Source organism: Entelurus aequoreus, linkage group LG14 (genome assembly GCF_033978785.1).
Source record: "Entelurus aequoreus isolate RoL-2023_Sb linkage group LG14, RoL_Eaeq_v1.1, whole genome shotgun sequence".
NCBI classification, from domain to species: Eukaryota; Metazoa; Chordata; class Actinopteri; order Syngnathiformes; family Syngnathidae; genus Entelurus; species Entelurus aequoreus.
In genome coordinates, this window is record NC_084744.1 from 65,158,729 (window position 1) to 65,178,728 (window position 20,000).

General features: G+C 44.1%; 1 protein-coding gene across 1 annotated transcript in view; it reads left to right on the forward strand.

Annotated features, from left to right (window-relative positions):
• The window catches only part of LOC133664317 (cadherin-24-like), a gene marked incomplete at its 3' end in the record, with an annotated part of 310,402 nt that overhangs the window by 8,288 nt on the left and 282,114 nt on the right, over positions 1 to 20,000 (forward strand). Inside the window, exons 4-7 of the mRNA XM_062068822.1 lie at positions 1,113 to 1,226; positions 1,528 to 1,641; positions 1,943 to 2,056; positions 7,582 to 7,701. Of these exons, the coding sequence (XP_061924806.1) occupies positions 1,113 to 1,226; positions 1,528 to 1,641; positions 1,943 to 2,056; positions 7,582 to 7,701 (462 nt within the window). The remainder of the gene's footprint in view (positions 1 to 1,112; positions 1,227 to 1,527; positions 1,642 to 1,942; positions 2,057 to 7,581; positions 7,702 to 20,000) is intronic.

Genomic DNA, 20,000 nt, shown 5'->3' on the forward strand with positions numbered 1-20,000 from the left:
GTTAGCCATGTCCAGGTGCTGCATACTGTGCAGCTACCAAAAAACAAGGTCTTGCCACCCTGGACTTCTCTGGACCGACTCCGCTCGTTATGAAAATCCGCTGCTTTTGAAAGCAAAGGACGAGCGGATGCCGTCGGTCGTAACTCCGACCCACCCTGACCCCGCCGGCGAATAATATATTCCACAAACCGATAATTGTTTTTGCTCCAGTCGACCCCCCGTGGCTTCGGGCTGTGCTCCTGCATACAAAACCCCAAAATATGAAAACACGCCAGTCACAACCAGCTGGTCTTGATAATCAGAAGAGAAACAGGTAAGTCTAAGCCTGGGCCCCTGGAGAGGAGGTCCAGACTTAAACCAAGTGGGAGAAAAAAACCTCATAGCCATAGCACACACGTGTGTAAAGGGAAACATCAAAGAACACAAAAGACATTTAAAAGAGCAGAGCTGATGCAACCAGCTGCCACTCCAGCAGTGCCACTTCTACACACAGCCACAAAAGTAAAACATCACTAAAATAATAATAATCAACCAATAATACACACACGATTGCACCATAGGTAGGTAGGTAGGTCTTTATCGTCGTTGCACAAGTACAACGAAACTTTGTTTTCAGTACAAACCCGTTCAAGATTAGACAAACAAACAGTGTACAGGGTTACAGAACGGGAACGCTGATGGGTCACCACAAGGCGCCCCGTAAAAGTTGGGAGAAAGGTAAACGCTGGGGTAGGACGAGTTAAAAAATACAACCTAGTCTGAAGTGGGAAAAAACCTCCATAGCAAAGCACATATACATATTACAACATACATCTCGAGACTTGCAACAGAGGGGAGGGAGTGGGGGCTATGGTGGCTGGCTGCAGCTCTTCCAAACAAAAACATAATTTCAACACCCACACACACTGCGGTGGCCTACGCCTGCTGGGGGAACATGGCCAGAGACAGGAGCAGACCCAACAAAGCAACCAAGAGAGCAGACTCCACCCTCGGCCGCCCAACAACTCTCGGCCAGTGTCCAGTCGGCAGAGGATGCGTACAAGGAGACCGAGGCGTGCTATACACGCTCATTCAGCCAAGAAACCGTGATGCCTGTCTGTCCCGGCGCCCAGAGCCAGCTCCACAGCCCTGTCTCTTCATTCGCATCTCCTCCAGTCTCTCCAAAACGGACTACGGTGTGGCAAACACCCAGCACCTGGTCCCCACGGCCAAGAGGCTCCCGGGAGGCAGATACAGAAGCCCACAAAAAAGCACTCAATTAAACAAAAACATAATTTCAACACCCACACACACTGTGGTGGCCTCTGCGGTGTTCCACGCCATCGTCTGCTGGGGAGGATGGGGGGAGCATGGCCAGAGACAGGAGCAGACCCAACAAAGCAACCAAGAGAGCCGACTCCACCCTCGGCCGCCCACCAACTCTCGGCCAGTGTCCAGTCCGCAGAGGATGCGTACAAGGAGACCGAGGCGTGCTATACACGCTCATTCAGCCAAGAAACCGTGATGCCTGTCTGTCCCGGCGCCCAGAGCCAGCTCCACAGCCCTGTCTCTTCATCCGCATCTCCTCCAGTCTCTCCAAAACGGACTACGGTGTGGCAAACACCCAGCACCTGGTCCCCACGGCCAAAAGGCTCACGGGAGGCAGATACAGAAGCCCACAAAAAAGCACTCAATTAAACAAAAACATAATTTTAACACCCACACACACTGTGGTGGCCTCTGTGGTGTTCCACGCCATCGTCTGCTGGGGAGGATGGGGGGAGCATGGCCAGAGACAGGAGCAGACCCAACAAAGCAACCAAGAGAGCAGACTCCACCCTCGGCCGCCCAACAACTCTCGGCCAGTGTCCAGTCCGCAGAGGATGCGTACAAGGAGACCGAGGCGTGCTATACACGCTCATTCAGCCAAGAAACCGTGATGCCTGTCTGTCCCGGCGCCCAGAGCCAGCTCCACAGCCCTGTCTCTTCATCCGCATCTCCTCCAGTCTCTCCAAAACGGACTACGGTGTGGCAAACACCCAGCACCTGGTCCCCACGGCCAAGAGGCTCCCGGGAGGCAGATACAGAAGCCCACAAAAAAGCACTCAATTAAACAAAAACATAATTTCAACACCCACACACACTGTGGTGGCCTCTGCGGTGTTCCACGCCATCGTCTGCTGGGGAGGATGGGGGGAGCATGGCCAGAGACAGGAGCAGACCCAACAAAGCAACCAAGAGAGCCGACTCCACCCTCGGCCGCCCACCAACTCTCGGGCCAGTGTCCAGTCCGCATGGATGAGCGAGGATGCGTCCAAAGAGACCGAGTTGTCCGATACCTGCTCATTCAGCCAAGACACTGTGAAGCATGTCCGTCTCGGTGCCCGGCACCAGCTCCGCAACCCTGTCTCTTCATCCGCATCTCCTCCAGTCTCTCCAAACTGACTCCGGTGTGGCAGAGACCCAGCAGCTGGTCCCCACGGCCAAAAGGCTCAGAATCGGAATCAGAATAGTTTGCATTGCCATTGTTTGAGAACGGGTTCACAAACCAGGATTTTTTCTTGGTGCAATCGTGCAACATAAAACACATAACACAGAATAGGTAATAAAATGAGCTCTAACTAAGCTATCAGATCTTGTTATTGTTCATGTGCCTGATGACCGAGGGGAAAACTGTTCAGGTGGCGGGAGGTGTGGGTCTGGATGGACCGTAGTCTCCTGCCTAAGGGGAGAGGGGAGAATAGTTTGTGTCCAGGGTGAGAAGAGTCAGCTGTGATCCGACCCACACGCCTGGAGGAGAACAGGTCCTGGAGGGATGGGAGCTCACAGCCAATAACCTCCCGGGAAGGTAGATCCAAAAACCCACAAAAAAGCACTGCAGAAGTCCCGAGAGTGGCACCCCTTGCCGCACAGGAGGGAAACACCAGGAACACAAAAGGATGACCAAGAGCACAGAGCTCCTGCCACCAGCAGCCACTACAGCGCCATCAAGTTAAAGTTAAAATTCTACTCCGCAAAGCGAAAGCCCTTTATCAACAACACCCAGAAACGCCGCCATCTTGGAAAAATAAGATAAATAGACCCAAGCAAAGTTTCTACAAGACCGACCACCTGATATTTTGCAAAATGAATACATTTATTGAGAGAGTTCCAACAACGAGCATGTAGTGACCTGGTAATCTTCCTACGGCCGCTCAAGGATCACACCAAAAATCACCGACGTGCCCGGAATAGAAATAAAGAGCCCAGGCGAGAGATAGAAATAATGTTCTGCACTCGTATTGCTGAGAGATTTGGAGCGATGGAATCTGCCCTCGGATTGTAATTCAGAGCGCGGCTCCGGTGAGCCCGTATGTACAAAAAGAACTTTAATCTACATTTAAACTCCCCCTCGGCCCCTCTTTGAAAATAGGTTCTACTTCGAGGGGCCGCTTTTGGGCTCTAAAAGCCAGGAGAAAGTTATGTATTACCTTAAATAATAAATACCGGGAGCTGGGTATTTTTTAGTCTTTTTGAAGGTCTCTGCCGTCTGACTGATATAATTGCTCTTTGTTCTTATGAAGAAAAAAAATCACTCAAACATGAAGTGCAGTGTGAACGCTCCATTGATCACGGTAAAGAGGAGTTGGTGAATGCCGCTAAGGGGCATTTAAATGTTTTAGCAATGGGTATAGTTTCATAAACGTATCAACTGTTTATTAGCAGCTGCATAATATTTAGTCAATCAAGATTATACTATGAAAGTGTCAATGGAACATTTACCACGGTGCTCTGCAGGCAACACGGAGACGCTAAAGCAGGGGTCTCAAACTCAATTTACCTGGGGCCCACTGGATGCAGAAACTGGGTGAGGCCGGGCCGCGAGAAAAGATTTCTTTAAAAAATCTAACATGCACTTTTCAATGAATTCACCTTCTTTGAATGGCTTTCCCGCCCTAGCAACATACTTGCCAACCTTCCTGATTTTTTATTGTAGCCCGGAAGAGTTAGTGCTGCATGGGATTCTGGGTATTTGTTCTGTTGTGTTTATGTTGTGTTACGGTGCGGATGTTCTCCCGAAATGTGTTTGTCATTCTTGTATGGTGTGGGTTCACAGTGTGGCGCATATTTGTAACAGTGTTAAAGTTGTTTATACGGCTACCCTCAGTGTGACCTTTGTGGCTGTTGATCAAGCATGTCTTGCAGTCGCTTACGTGTGTCTACAGAAGCCAAATACAACATGTGACTGGGCTGGCATGCTGTTTGTACAGGCTGGAGAGGAGACGCTAAAGGCAGTGCCGTCACGGCACGGCCTTAATATTGTTGTCTGGGTGAAAATCGGCAGAAATTCGGGAGAATGGTTGCCCCTGGAAATTTACGGGAGGGGCACTGAAATTCGGGAGTCTCCCGGAAAAATCGAGAGGGTTTACAAGTATGACGCTGTCAAGCGCCATTCATATAAAACTCGCGGACCGCACTAACATTTAATTTTCATATTAAGGTGCGGGCCACAAAATAACGTCTCGCGGGCCGCAATTGGCCCGCGGGCCGCGTGTTTGAGACCCCTGCGCTAAAGCACACTTTTATTACAAGTCGTGTAGATTATTGTCACGCTCTGTTTTCCGGTCTTCCTAAAAAGGTTATTGCACCCTTGCAATTACTCCAAAATTCGGTGGCACGTGTCCTGACGAAGACCAAAAATGCGGGCTCGCACTACACCAGTTTTAAAATATCTGCATTGGCTCCCCCGTGTGTTTCAGGATCAATTTTAAGGTTCTTCTTATGGCATTGGGGCTTCTTATCTTTCAGATTTGCTTTTACCCAATGAACCTTCCCCGGGTCCTGAGATCCTCCGGCACTTATCTCCTAATTATTCCAAAATTCTGCAGGAATGTCCACCAGAGATGACAAAGACCAGAAGGCGGGCTCACATTACACCAGTTTTAAAATCTCTGCATTGGCTCCCCGTGTGTTTCAGGATCAATTGTATGGTTCTTATGGCATTGGGCCTTGTTATCTTTCAGATTTGCTTTTACCCTACGATCCTTCCCCGGGTCCTGAGATCCCCCGGCACTTATCTCCTATCCATCCATCCATCCATTTTCTACCGCTTATTCCCTTCGGGGTCGCTGGAGCCTATCTCAGCTACAAACGGGCGAAAGACGGGGTACACCCTGGACAAGTTGCCACCTCTTCACAGGCTCAACACAGATAAACAGACAACATTCACACTCACATTCACACACTAGGGCCAATTTAGTGTTGCCAATCAACCTATCCCCAGGTGCATGTTTTTGGAGGTGAAAGGAAGCCGGAGTACCCGGAGGGAACCCACGCAGTCACGGGGAGAACATGCAAACTCCACACAGAAAGATCCCTAGCCCGGGATTGAACTCAGGACCTTCGTATTGTGAGGCAGACGCACTAACCCCTCTTCCACCGTGCTGCCCCACTTATCTCCTAATTATTCCAAAATTTTGCAGGAATGTCCACCAGAGCTGACAAAGACCAGAAGGCGGGCTCACCAGTTTTAAAATCTCTGCATTGGCTCCCCGTGTGTTTCAGGATCAATATTAACATTCTTCTTATGGTAAATAAATGTTTTTATGGTATTGGGCCTTCTTATCTTTCAGATTTGCTTTTACCCTATGAACTTTCCCCGGGTCCTGAGATCCTCCGGCACTTATTTCCTAATTCTTTGTGGGGACATTGGGCCCCATTCCGCAATAAGTTCTTAAATTTTCCTCTTATCTTTCTTCGTAAGTGATTTCCTAAGAGGAGTCCATTCAAATTCATGACGTGTTCTTAAACGACCAAATTGTTCCCACCTGCTGTTCTTAAGTTGCTGAAAGCCAAATGGTTAGCGTGTGCGTGTCTATCATAATTTGCATACAAACACGCCCTTATTTCCCCAGTATGCATATGTAAACACCCTTAATTCCGTAATTTGCATAGGTAAACACCCTTAATTCCCCGTATAAGGGCACAATTCCGGCGGAAAAGCCGAACATCAAACACACGAAGAAAACACACGCTTTTACCCTATGAACCTCCTCCGGCACTCATCTCCTAATTATTCCAAAATTCTGGAAAATGTACACAGTTTAAAACTGAACAAAAATATAAATGCACCACGTTGCTTCCATTTTCCATGAGTTGAACTCAAATATCCATATACTATATACACAAATACACCGAATGCAGCTGAGATAGGCTCCAGCCACCCCCGCGACCCCGAACGGGACAAGCGGTAGAAAATGGATGGATGGAGAAAGGACTCAGCAGCTGACTTTAGACGAGCCTTAAGGTGTGGCTTCTGGACCGAGGGCTTCCTTCTTGCATGGTAGCCTCTCAGTCCATGGCGATGCAAAACACGCTGTGACTGCTGGAACACCTGTGTTCCAGCAGACCCGCTTTTAGGTGGTTCTCGGTTGACTCTTGATCATCCTGACCAATTTTCTCTCAGCAGCAGGTGACAGCTTGCGTTTTCTCCCTGATCGTGGCAGTGACAAAACTGTGCCATGCACTTCATACTATTGTCTGCACAGTTGCTCTTGGGACCTTAAGCTGCTTTGAAATGGCTCCGAGTGACTTTCCTGACTTGTTCAAGTCAATGATTCGGTTTTTTTCAGATCCGTGCCGAGTTCCTTAGACTTTCCCGTTGTCGCGTTTGTAATTGAGTCTAATGACTGCGTCACAGGAGCCCTATTTAAATGGGCTCAGAGATTTGATTGTAGCTTTTTGACATCACCAACATTTTCAGTAGAACCATAATACATTCATAAAAGAACCAAACTTTGGTGACCAACAAGTATGTGCTCCAATCACTCTATCACAAAAAAATAAGAGTTGTAGAAATGATTGGAAACTCAAGACAGCCATGACATGATGTTCTTTACAAGTGTATGCAAACTTTTGACCGTGACTGTATTCCCTCCCTACAAGCACACACATTTATTCTTCCTCACGTTGGGCCTTGAATCAGATGTAAAGTAGCAGTTGAGTCCTCAAAAACCTCTTCTTCCTCCCACGTTGTTGGACTTGAGACTCACAGAGAAATGTCACTCCCCAGCACCCGGGTGCCAATATGCAATTTATGAGCGTGCGTTTGTATGAATGCAAAATATATCTGAAATGCTTTCTGGATTGTGTTTATTTTCTCTTTTTTTTTTTTTTTTTTGAACGTGCAAACCAATTCAAAAAATGCTGCTGCCAAATTGACACTCGGTGAGCCGTAGAAAGAAGATTTACGGGAGTAAAGTGAGAGGCGTGAAAGCGGGAGACGGTCCGATTGAACGGGTGGGGGGGGGGAGAAGAAATTGGAGACGGAGATGAGGAGAAATGAAGTGAGACAGTGGGAGGTTGAGGGAGGGCGGAGGGTGTGTTTGTGTAGGTGTTTGGATTAGGTGAATAAAGTATTTGTCACACTTTAGTGTGGAAAAAGATTGAAACGGGAGAGAAGTGGAGTGGATATAAAGCTGTCTAATGCACCTAAAGTGATGCTGTATATTTACTGCTGAGCCCCAGATCTCACTTATTTTGACATGTTGTTGTTTTTACCTGGACTTACCCTTTCCTATTTCTCAACCTTTTACCCTCCATCCTCTTCTTTCCTCCCTCCAGGCACCTCCATCATCCGGGTGACAGCGACAGACGCCGACGACCCGACTTACGGGAACAGTGCCAAGCTGGTGTACACTCTGGTCCAGGGCCAACAGTACTTCTCCGTCGATCCCCAGACAGGTCAGACTGTTTCCGAGCTACCAATCTGCTCCCCCTTACCCAACCACACGCAAGGGAAAATATACTGGGCTGTTCAACCATGACGCCATATCGAGCTCGGTTCAAAACTTGGGAGGCGAACATTTTTTGGAGCAAATTCCTAAAAACACTCGAGTTCCCCCGAGTTCTTTTCATTGAAAAAAATCCCCCCAAAAAATGTAAACACCCTTTATTCCGTAATTTGCATATGTGAATGCCCTTAATTCCCCATATAGGTTTTGTTCTTACCTACGAACAAATCCCAGCTAAGAAAACATTGGTGAATACAAAAATCTCCTTAAAAACTTTGTAAGTCGGTTGCTGAATGGGGGGCCATTTTTGATTGTCATGTCATGTTCGGATGTACATTTTGGACGCCGTCTTTGCTCCACAGTAAGTCTTTGCTGTCGTCCAGCATTCTGTTTTTGTCTACTTTACAGCCAGTTCAGTTTTAGTTTCGTTCTGCATAGCCTTCCCTAAGCTTCAAGGCCTTTTCTTAGCAGCACTCACCTTTTGTTTATTTTTGGTTTAAGCATTAGAAACCTTTTTACCTGCACCCTGCCTCCCGCTGTTCCCGACATCTAAAAAGCAATTAGCTAACGATGTGTATTTCATGGTCTTGCCGTCCTCGTCCGGACAGAAGGGCGACACGGCAGCGCGGCTGGATCAAAAGTTTATCTAAACAAAAAGTTGCTTTACTATAAGCGAGTGTCATTATACAGGTCTGCAGTACCTGGAGGAGGTTAAGTCCAAAATGAGGCACTCCTAACCTGGAGAAGCCGAATAATCTTCTTATATTCCTTCTTTCTCTGTCTGGGTGGGTGTGTTGGTACAGCTTGACCATGTAAGGAGATGTTCACGTGGAAGTGACCGGAAAACAAACCTCTATATGTTGTAACTCAGAAGTTGGTGTGAAGATAGACACGTAGTCTCTGTTTAATAATTATTTAACTATTACTGTTAAATAAACAGTAATAATATATGTTTAATAATATTAAAAGTGCAAATGAAAATACATCTTCCCCACTATAGTCGTAATTTTTTGCGCTTAAGAAACTTCTATGACTTAAGCTCTTCTTCTGTTTGTTTGAGGATGTCATGACTGCCACAAGTGGTGGACACGTGTATTACAACTGAGTGCCGTGGCCCTTGTGGAGAATGCATATATGTTTGAGAGTTATTTCTTTATTCATAGCCATGTTTGGAGCAGCCAGTACTTTTCCTTTGTATATTCTACCAGTTTCTTTCGACATTTCAGATGCCTGGTTAGTGTCTTCACCTTTGGAATGTGAACTACAATCCCCACTCTTTTTCCTTATCAGTGTTGCAGGGGGTAGATGGGGGCTTTCTTTGTGTGCAAGGAGTTGGCTTTTCCGTTTGAATGTCAGATCAAGTAGAGTAGCCGATATGAATGTATTGGTTAAGTTGACCTCCTAAAGCTTTAGTAAAACTTGAAAATATTCCAATTCTGTCTTGATGGTCCTTCTTACTCAGCATATATGTCATCGAAAGAACTTGGGATTGACCAGTAACTTAGATTCGCTGGGAGGAAGAGCTGGTCGACGCAACACCCTCTAGAAGAAAGACCGCTGTAGGACAATACAGCCATCTACTGCCACGATAACATGTTGTGTTGTCAGAAGAATGCCTCCATAACAATGTGATACTACCTTGCCACCGGATCATTTTAGATAAAATAAATAAAATAAAATTCACAAAGACAAATGGCCAGACCCTGCAGAACAGCGAGTTTACTCAAGATGCTAAAGTGCAAACACATATTGTGGACTTAGTCACACAAACACAGACTGTGCCAGTGTGGAAAAATCACAAACAAGTCACAGATGAAGGAAAAATGGCAAACATACTGACAATTAGTGTTGTCCCCATACCAATATTTTGGTACCGGTACCAAAATGTATTTCGAGACTTTTCTAGATAAAGGGCACCACAAAAAATGGCATTATTGGCTTTATTTCAACAAAAAAATCTTAGTGTACATGAAAAATATGTTTATTATTGCAATTTAGTCCTTAAATAAAATAGTGAACATACTAGACCAGTGGTCCCCAACCTTTTTGTAGCTGCGGACCGGTCAACGCTTGAAAATTTGTCCCACGGACCGGTGTGGGGGCGGGGGGTATTTAAAAAATGTTATTTTATTTTTTTATTTTTTTTACATAAATAAATACAATCATGTGTGCTTACGGACTGTATCCCTGCAGGCTGTATTGATCTATATTGATATAGAATGTATATATTGTGTTTTTTATGTTGATTTCATTAAAAAAAAAAAAAAAAAAAAAAAAAAAAATTTATTCTTGTGCGGCCCGGTACCAATCGGTCCGCGGACCGGTACCGGGCCGCGGCCCGGTGGATGGGGACCACTGTACTAGACAACTTGTCTTTTAGTAGTAAGTAAACAAACAAAGACTCCTAATTAGTATATGCAGTAACATATTGTGTCATTTATACACCTATTATTTTGCCACCGGCGTCACAATGTAAACAAACGCCATGGGTGGACCTACACCTGACATCCACTGTAATGATACCAAGTACATGAGCGTATCTAGTAGTATACCAATATTTTGGTACCGGTACCAAAATGTATTGATTCTTTGATACTTTTCTAAATAAAAGGGACCACAAAAAATGTCATTTTTGGCTTTATCTTAATACATTTTAACAAAGGGACAAACTGTAAAAAATGGATTATTAATCTACTTGTTCATTTACTGTTAATATCTGCTTATTTTCTCTTTTAACATGTTTTATCTACACTTCTGTTAAAATGCAATAATCACTTATTCTTCTCTTCTTTGATACTTTACATTAGTTTTGGATGATACCACACATTTAGGTATCGATCCGATACCAAGTCGTTACAGGATTATACATTGGTCATATTCGAAGTCCTCATGTGTCCAGGGACATATTTCCGGAGTTTATAAACATTATATATATATTTTTTTTTTAATTAAAAAAGATTTTGTAATGCTAAAAATATCGATGTAATCATAGTAGTATCGACTAAATACTAGGGTTGTACTGTATACCGGTATTAGTATAGTACCGTGATACTAATGAATCATATTTCGGTACTATACTGCCTCTAAAATGTACTGGTCTAACCTACACCTGACATCCACTGTAATGATACCAAGTACAAGATCGTATCTGGTCGATACTTAAATTTATATTTCGTCGAAATTTGTATAATGTTTATAAACTCAGGAAATGTGTCCCTGGACACATGAGGACTTTGAATATGACCAATGTATGATCCTGTAACGACTTGGTATCGGATCGATACCCAAATGTGTGGTATCATCCAAAACTAATGTCAAGTATCAAAGAAGAGAAGAATAAGTGATTCTTACATTTTAACAGAAGTGTAGATAGAACATGTTAAAAGAGAAAATAAGCAGATATTAACAGTAAATGAACAAGTAGATTCATAATTAATTTTTTACAGTTTGTCCCTTTGTTAAAATGAATTGTTAAAATAAAGCCAATAATGACATTTTTGTGGTCCCCTTTATTTAGAAAAGTATCTAAGTACATTTTGGTAGCGGTACCAAAATATTGGTATCGGGACAACCCTACTAGATGCGCTCTTGTAGTTGGTATCATTACAGTGGATGTCAGGTGTAGATCCACCCATTGTGACGCCGGTGAGCTATTGTATCCTCGTACGGTGTGTAGTGAAGCATGTTTAGCTATTCCTCGTCCTCCAGTGATAATGATAAAGGTACTTTTCAGAGGTGGTATTGTACCGAATATGATTCATTAGTATCGCAGTACTGTAGTAGTACTACAACCCTACTGACAATGTCCTATTTATACGCCTTACTCTTTGTTTTGTGTGCTTCACTCACACACAAAGTGACGTATCCCACTTAGTCATCAGTCTCTCTCTCTCGGTCCCTTCCGGTAGGAAATGTTGTGTTGCTGTTAGGGGGACCCAAAAACCCTGGGTTATGACCCCCCTTGGATGAAGCAAATCAACAAGACGTGTGTCAGCAGTGGTTCCGGGGACCATTACGCCGGAACCGCGTGCATTCTCTCAGTCTTATGTAAGCCGCTCAAGGACGAGCGGAAGGGGTTGACGCTAACTTTTTCTCAGGTTTTCCGCTTTACTGGGATAACTTTTTCTCCGGTTTTCCATTTTATATGGAAAAAAAATTCTCCGGTTTTCCATTTTATTGGGGTGACTTTTTCTCCGGTTTTCCATTTTATTGGGGTGACTTTTTCTCCGGTTTTTCATTTTACTGGGAAAACTTTTTCTCCGGTTTTCCATTTTATTGGGATGACTTTTTCTCCGGTTTTCCATTTTACTGAGACGACTTTTTCTGCTGTTTTCCATTTTACTGGGACGACTTTTTCTCCAGTTTCCAATTTTACTGGGATTACTTTTTCTCCGGTTTTCCATTTTATTGGGACGACTTTTTCTCCGCTTTTCCATTTTATTGGGACAACTTTTTCTCCGCTTTGCCATTTTACTGGGGCAATTTTTTCTCCAGTTTTCCATTTTACTGGGATTACTTTTTTTCCGGTTTTCCATTTTATTTAGATGACTTTTTCTCCGGTTTTCCATTTTACTGGGACGACTTTTTCTCCAGTTTTCCATTTTACTGGGATGACTTTTTCTCAGGTTTTCCATTTTATTGGGACGACTTTTTCTCCGGTTTTCCATTTTATTGGGACAACTTTTTCGCCGGTTTTCCATTTTATTTAGACAACTTTTTTCCGCTTTTCCATTTTATTGGGACGACTTTTTCTCCAGTTTTCCATTTTATTTACACAACTTTTTCTCCGCTTTTCCATTTTATTGGGACGACTTTTTCTCCGGTTTTCCATTTTACTGGGACCATTTTTTCTCCAGTTTTCCATTTTACTGGGATTACTTTTTCTCCGGTTTTCCATTTTATTTAGATGACTTTTTCTCCGGTTTTCCATTTCATTGGGATGACTTTTTCTCCGGTTTTCCGTTTTATTAGGATGACTTTTTCTCCGGTTTTCCATTTTATTGGATTACTTTTTCTCCGGTTTTCCGTTTTATTGGGGTGACTTTTTCTCCGGTTTTCCTTCTGCGTTTCACCTTCGGAGAGGAGTCGTGGCCCCGGAGGTGAAGACTTTAAACACGGGGGTCATTGATTGACACATGCGTTACACTCATTGCGTTTATCTCCACACGAGGCGGCAGATGTTAGCCGAGGCCTACTGGGACCTTATTTTTTACCCATGTGAGTCACGGACGGCTGATAAGTTGTCGCTCGGCACTTGTCAATCTTCAGCAGCTGATTGCCGACTTGAGGCAGGGCCAAAGAGCTTGGCGCTACATTTTAATTTGCATTGGCAAGATTCGACGCCCGTTAGACGTGGCAGTGTTTAGCATTCAGAACATGTCCGCATGTCTCACCTCGCAGTCATTAACAGCTGTAGTCAAATTGTACACGCTCAATCAGCTTGTGAAATACGGGAAATGTCGGCGCTGTTATTTTGCTCACAGGAAGTAGGATGGGATGTGACAGAACTCGAGTCATCCAAACCATCGCTGGAGGTATAGTGTGCAATTTATGTCTCACACAATAAGGCCACTGGGGACGATCAATGTGGAGATTGCGTCGGGTACCGAATTTAATACTTTTATAGGCACCGACCGGATTTCGTCGGTAGTACCGGAGTCTTTGTTTGTTTACTGACTAATAAAAGACAAGTTGTCTTGTATGTTCACTATTTTATTTCAGGACTAAATTGTTATTTGATTGCAATAACAAACATATGTTTTACTTTGCTAAAATAAAACCGGTACCAAAATATTGAGATCGTGACAACCCTCGTCAGTACAGATTGGTGTCTTATCGCATTGTGTTATAGCTTATTTCTTGATGTAGTTAGCTTCTAAGAATAATAAACATATGTTTGATGTACCCTAAGATTTTTTTTTTGTTAAAATAAAGCCAAAAATTGAATTTTTTTGTGGTCCCCTTTATTTAGAAAAATTTCGAAACACATTTTGGTACCGGTACCAAAATATTGGTATCGGGACAACCCCACAAGAGGGTAGCGAAGTTGGCAACACTGTCAGATCGAAATGTGGCACCTGTCGATTTGACGTGAATCGGTACGGAATCCGGTCGGTGCCTATAAAAGTATTAAATTCGGTACCCGGCGCATCAGTTCTGAGACGCCGAGATGAGCGGTCGCACCCTCTTTCGCTCCCGATCGGGAATCCAAACAACTGCTCGGATTATCCCACACTTCCTCCTTTTTCTACTGTGGATTACGGATTTATATTTTAAACCTCCTCGGATACTCTACCCTCTTGAAAATGAGAGTCGAGAACGCGAAATGGACATACACAGTGACTTTTATCTCCACGACAATATATCGGCGAAGCACCTTGGCTTCGGAGCTAACGTGTTAGCATCGTGCTTGTCTGCACATCGAGGCAGAAGAAACATGCCCCTGACTGGAAGGATAGACAGAAAGTCAATAATACTACTATTACTTCTACTATCAGGAGACACTGAACTCAACCCTGGACCTGCAACAACACGGTTAATGTTGTCCCGACTGGCGAAGACTAGCAATGCTACTGCTAGCGTCGCCATCGAAGCTAACTCGGCTACCGGCTCGTCTCAGCTCAAGCTCACCTGTGCTCCTGCGGTCGGCGGCTCGGCGGAGGACTTCGCCCCGTTCATCGACACGGTCGGAGGCTCGGCGGCGGCGGTGGAGGACGACCCGGTCATCAGAGAAGGCAGCGACTCAGCAGCGGTGAACGACGCAGCGGCTGCGGTGGACGGCGACCCAGACATCGGTGATTGCGGGGAACTGCACGAGATGGCGGGGGTCCATGCGACCTCTCCCCGGTCCCGGACGGCCGAGGACGCGCCATACACAGGATTTAGAGGCGCCTTTACACAAACATTTTCGTTATTCTCTTTCTCTTTGTCTTCAAAAAAGCCCGCCAAAAGGAAACCCAACCCATCCCCCAGCAACCCTACCTGGCCTCCTCCTCCCTCTCCCTCCCCTCCCCCTTTCTCTCCCTCCCCCTTCACCTGGAGGACGATCAATATGCCTCTCTCTCCTCTCTCTCCTTGCTCTTCAACTGCAACAGCAATAATAACCAACAATTTTTCTGGTCAGTACCACAACACAGTGGACTCTGATGCTCTTTTTGGTTCCAGTGGACTACACATCATCCACCTTAATGTGAACAGCCTCTCTGGAGCCAAACTCGACCAAATCAGAGAAATGTTCCTCAACACGAAGGTAAAAATCTTGTGTTTCTCTGAAACCAAATTTGATCAAAGTATTTCTGACTCAGAGATAGAAATACAAAACTTTTCGGTTATCAGAAAGGATAGGAATAAACACGGTGGGGGCGTTTGTATGTATATTCACCAGGATATTAAATACATAACTCGCACTGATCTTAACCACAATAACCTGGAATCTGTGTGGGCGGAAATCAAATTTAAAAATGCTAAGCCGGTACTAATAGGGACTGTTTATAGACCCCCTAATCAGAGTGATTTCTATGGGGCTTTGGAAGAATGCTTGGCGGGGACAGACAACATGGAGAAAATTATAACTGGGGATCTGAACACAGATATTCAACGCAAAGATGCGCCTGTCTTCAGATCCTTCAGCAAGTTTTGTAATCTGCACGGTCTTTCCCAGCTAATAGCGCTACCCACAAGGGTGTGTGATTCCACCCAATCAACCATAGATCTCATTCTCACTTCAGACCGGCCTAAAATAAAAAATAGTGGGGTCATGATCTGTGGTCTTAGCGACCACTATCTAACCTTCTGCACCCGTAAAATAGCTAAACCTAAAGCCAATGGCCACATAACAGCCCAATCCAGATCCCTCAAAAAATACTCCAATGACAATTTCAATTTAAAATTAGATGAGTGGGACTGGTCCCCTGTGCTCGCGAGCAACCTGGTCGATGTCGCTTGGGATCGCTTCAAAACGGCGTTCCTAAAGATACTAAATGACATGGCTCCCGTGAAAACAGTCAGGATCAAAGCCCGCTCGGAACCATGGATGAATCCGGACCTATTAGCTGCCATAAAAGACAGAGACAGGAAATACTCTGAATACCAAAAATGTAAAACAGAAGTAGATAAACAACCCAATAATATCAACCTCAAATTACTCCTTTCAACTCTCAAAAAGCAATGCAATAAATTAAGAAATAAGTCAACCAACCTGACTAAATCCTTTAAAAAAAATTACATTAACGACAAAATAGAGGAAAACACGAATAAGCCACGTGAGCTCTGGAAAATTCTCAACAACCAGCTTCCTGGTTGCAGCCAGAAACTTAAAACAAGACTCACCAACATCAGCATCAAGGAGGGTGACTCCCTCATTACAGACAAAATGGAGGTAGCTAGCAGACTTAACGCCTTTTTCACCAGCATAGCTGCAACTCTTGTCAACAAGCTGTCCCACCACTCTGGTCGCTTTGGTGTAGAACACATTAAAGCCTTCTACAGAAAGCTAGGAGTATCCAACAATGATTTCAAATTAGAAATGGTCACAGCTGATGAGGTGTTTAAAAAATTGAGCGCGCTCCACCCTAACAAGGCCACCGGCCTTGATAATATTCCCTCCAGATTCCTCAGGGACTCTGCCTCCATCATTGCCCCGATCATCACGCACATAATAAACCTATCAATTACACAAGGCCAAGTACCAAAAGATTTTAAGATAGCAAGAGTAACTCCCCTCTTTAAAAAAGGAAGCAAATTGGAACCTGGCAACTACCGACCTGTTTCTATTCTCAGCTCCATTTCGAAAGTAATGGAGAAAATAGTTTATGAACAGGTCGATAGTTACCTTGCCACTAATAAACTCATGTACAAATTCCAATCCGGCTTCAGAACTAACCACTCCACTGACACATGCCTTCTCTATCTGACCGACCACATCAAACATGAGGTGGACGCGGGCAAATACTGCGGCATGGTCATGCTGGACCTTCAGAAGGCCTTTGACACCGTTAACCACGCTATACTGTTGGATAAGCTCAGAGCAATCGGATTTAACAAAACCTCTTGGAGCTGGATGCAGTCTTACTTGGAGGGGAGGGAGCAGGTGGTAGAGGTGAACGCCCCCCCCCCCCCTCTCGGTGAGCTGTGGAGTCCCCCAAGGCAGTATATTGGGACCTTTACTGTTCCTAATATACATAAACGACATGTCATCGGCATGTGACTGTGAATTGTTTTTGTTTGCGGATGACTCTGCCCTGCTGGTATCCGGCAAGGACAAGTCACAGGTGGAGAAAATCCGCAGTGCTGAGCTGTGTAGAACTTGCACCTGGCTCGCTGACAACAAGCTATCCATCCACTTGGGTAAAACAGAATCCATCCTGTTTGGGTCCCACATCAAACTTAAGAGAGTCAATCACTTCACCATAAAAGTAGGTGACAGTGTCATCACCAGGAAAGATGAGGTCACCTACCTAGGTTCCATTCTAGAGGCTAACCTTTCCTGTGATAAAATGGCAACCAAGGTAATCAAAAAGGTTAACCAACGAACGAGATTTCTCTACAGAATTTCCTCTCTGGTCAACAAAAGCACCTTGAGGATTCTGGCGGGAACTCTCGTTCAACCCTTTTTCGATTACGCATGCACCTCCTGGTACCCTAGCACCTCCAAAACCCTCAAATCTAAACTCCAAACATCTCAGAACAAGCTAGTCAGGTTACTTCTAGACCTCCACCCCAGATCCCACCTCACTCCTACCCACTTCTCTAAAGTGGGCTGGCTCAAGGTGGAGGACAGAGTTAAACAACTTGCACTGAGCCTAGTCTATAAAATCCGCTACACCTCCCTGATACCGAAGTACATGTCAAACTACTTCCTTAACGTAAATGACCGCCATAACCACAACACCAGGGGGTGCTCCACTAACCACGTTAAACCCAGATTCCGAACTAACAAAGGTCTTAACTCATTCTCTTTCTATGCCACATCAATGTGGAATGCGCTCCCAACAGGTATAAAAGAAAGGGCATCTCTATCCTCCTTCAAAACCGCTATAAAAGTTCACCTCCAGGCAGCTACAACCCTAAACTAACACCCTCCCCGGATTGCTAATAATCAAATGTAAACAATCAAATGCAGATTCTTTTTCTTATGCCTTCTGATCTCTCTCTCTCTCTCTCTCTCTCTCTCTCTCTCTCTCTCTCTCTATGTCCACTACTTGATGTCCATATCCCCAACCCCCCCCACCCCCCCACCCCACCCCCCCTCCACACTCCTGATTGTAAATAATGTAAATAATTCTATGTGATTATCTTGTGTGATGACTGTATTATGATGATAGTATATATGATAGTATATATCTGTATCATGAATCAATTTAAGTGGACCCCGACTTAAACAAGTTGAAAAACTTATTCGGGTGTTACCATTTAGTGGTCAATTGTACGGAATATGTACTTCACTCTGCAACCTACTAATAAAAGTCTCAATCAATCAATCAATCAATCAATCTCCACATTGATCGTCCTCAGTAAATGGCCTCATTGTGTGAGACATAAATTGCAACGCTATACCTCCAGCGATGGTTTGGATGACTCGAGTTCTGTCACATCCCTATCCAACTTCCTGTGAACAAAATAACGGCGCCGACATTTCCCATATTTCACAAGCTAATCGAGCGCGTGCAAGTTGAATACAGCTGTTGATGACGGTGTGATTGACTGCGAGGTGAGGCCGGGGCGGACCTTCTCCAAAATCCACAAAGCACATGTAGACTGGATAGGCATTCTCCAAGGCCTTCTCCAGGATTCCCGCAAGAGTAAAGAGCTATTTAGTTGTTGCATACAACCAAGACAAATTAATCATAATCCTCACAGATTTAAAATTTCAAAAAAAATAATTACTAGCCATCGCCGAGTATAAACTGAATGTCAAAGTTGACCAATTTCTCGGTTTATGTTCACAACCTTCTACTATCCAGGTGAGCGGCATGATTTATAATCTAGAATTAACTTTCACCAACTCAGAGGCGATGCAGCGGCTCACTCAGCATGTCAATGTAGCAGCATAAGCTAGTTAGCGCTTTGTGATCACGGCAACGCAAAAAAATTGACCGTCTGCGTCAGCGCTTATAATAACAATATCTCTGTTATTTGGTAAATTGGCGGTTTTTGGATGTGTTTGAGAATTGTGTACTCCCTTTAACTCGTGTACTCCCTTTAAGCTGCACCTTGTACTTGTCGTGTTTAACGACTTGGAATGCATATTAAAACGAAAACCACATGTTCTTGTCTTACTTAAGGATCGTGAAAGATAGGCAGAATACTTTTTTAATTTTAAATGCCTTCAAGCGCAAAAAATATAACTAAATTGACAGTTTCATTGAGAAATATTTATTTAATTTTGTTTTTGTTTGTTTTGTTCCGTGATGTTTTCTGTGATGCAAATAATAAATAAATAAAAAAACAGACGTTGCAAGAACTTGGTCGCGGTTTCAATTCAGCACCCTAAAGTTCCTCAAAAACATGCAAAAACGTGAAAAGATGAGAAATCACAAAACAACCAGAGGGTTTTTTGGGTTTTTTTTTCCTATCATGCTTTAACGTAGATGAGAGGGGGGGGGGGGGGGGGCAGGGGGATTTTCTTGCATCATGCTGTCCTCTGGCAGTGGAACCGCGAGTTCAAGGCCAGTCTGACTCAGCCTTAACGAGAGGCTACAAGCTTACTTAAAAAAAAAAAAAAAGGGAAAATTGGGGAGGAGGAAAACGAGCCTGCCTCCTAAACCTAAAAGTAGAATATGTGTCCCAAGGAGAGTCGCCGGAATCTAAGCCTCGCCGCCTTCGAGGCTGAAGGAATCGCAAAAAGGTCTTAACTTAACTTAAGGCATGAGGCGATCTAATGGTTCCTGGTACAGAGAGCTCGTTAAGATATGATAATGGCCAACTAATAAAAGCTAGGTAGACGCGGGGAAATGTTTAATCTTGCTTTTTGACCGGCAAGCAGTGGAGAATCACAACAACGGTAAAAAAAAAACTGTGATCGTGTCAATTTTAAATATATTTTTTGATATTTAATGGAGAATGCAATTATGTTTCATGTTTGTGTGAAACTATTTGTACATTATTTTGACCTGAACATGAATTTAATTACTGGTATCAGCATGATTTGGAGCAATACAAACACATATGGGACTACATATTTAATATTTTTGAACAAACACATATGTATATACTGTATATATATATATATATATATATATATATATATAT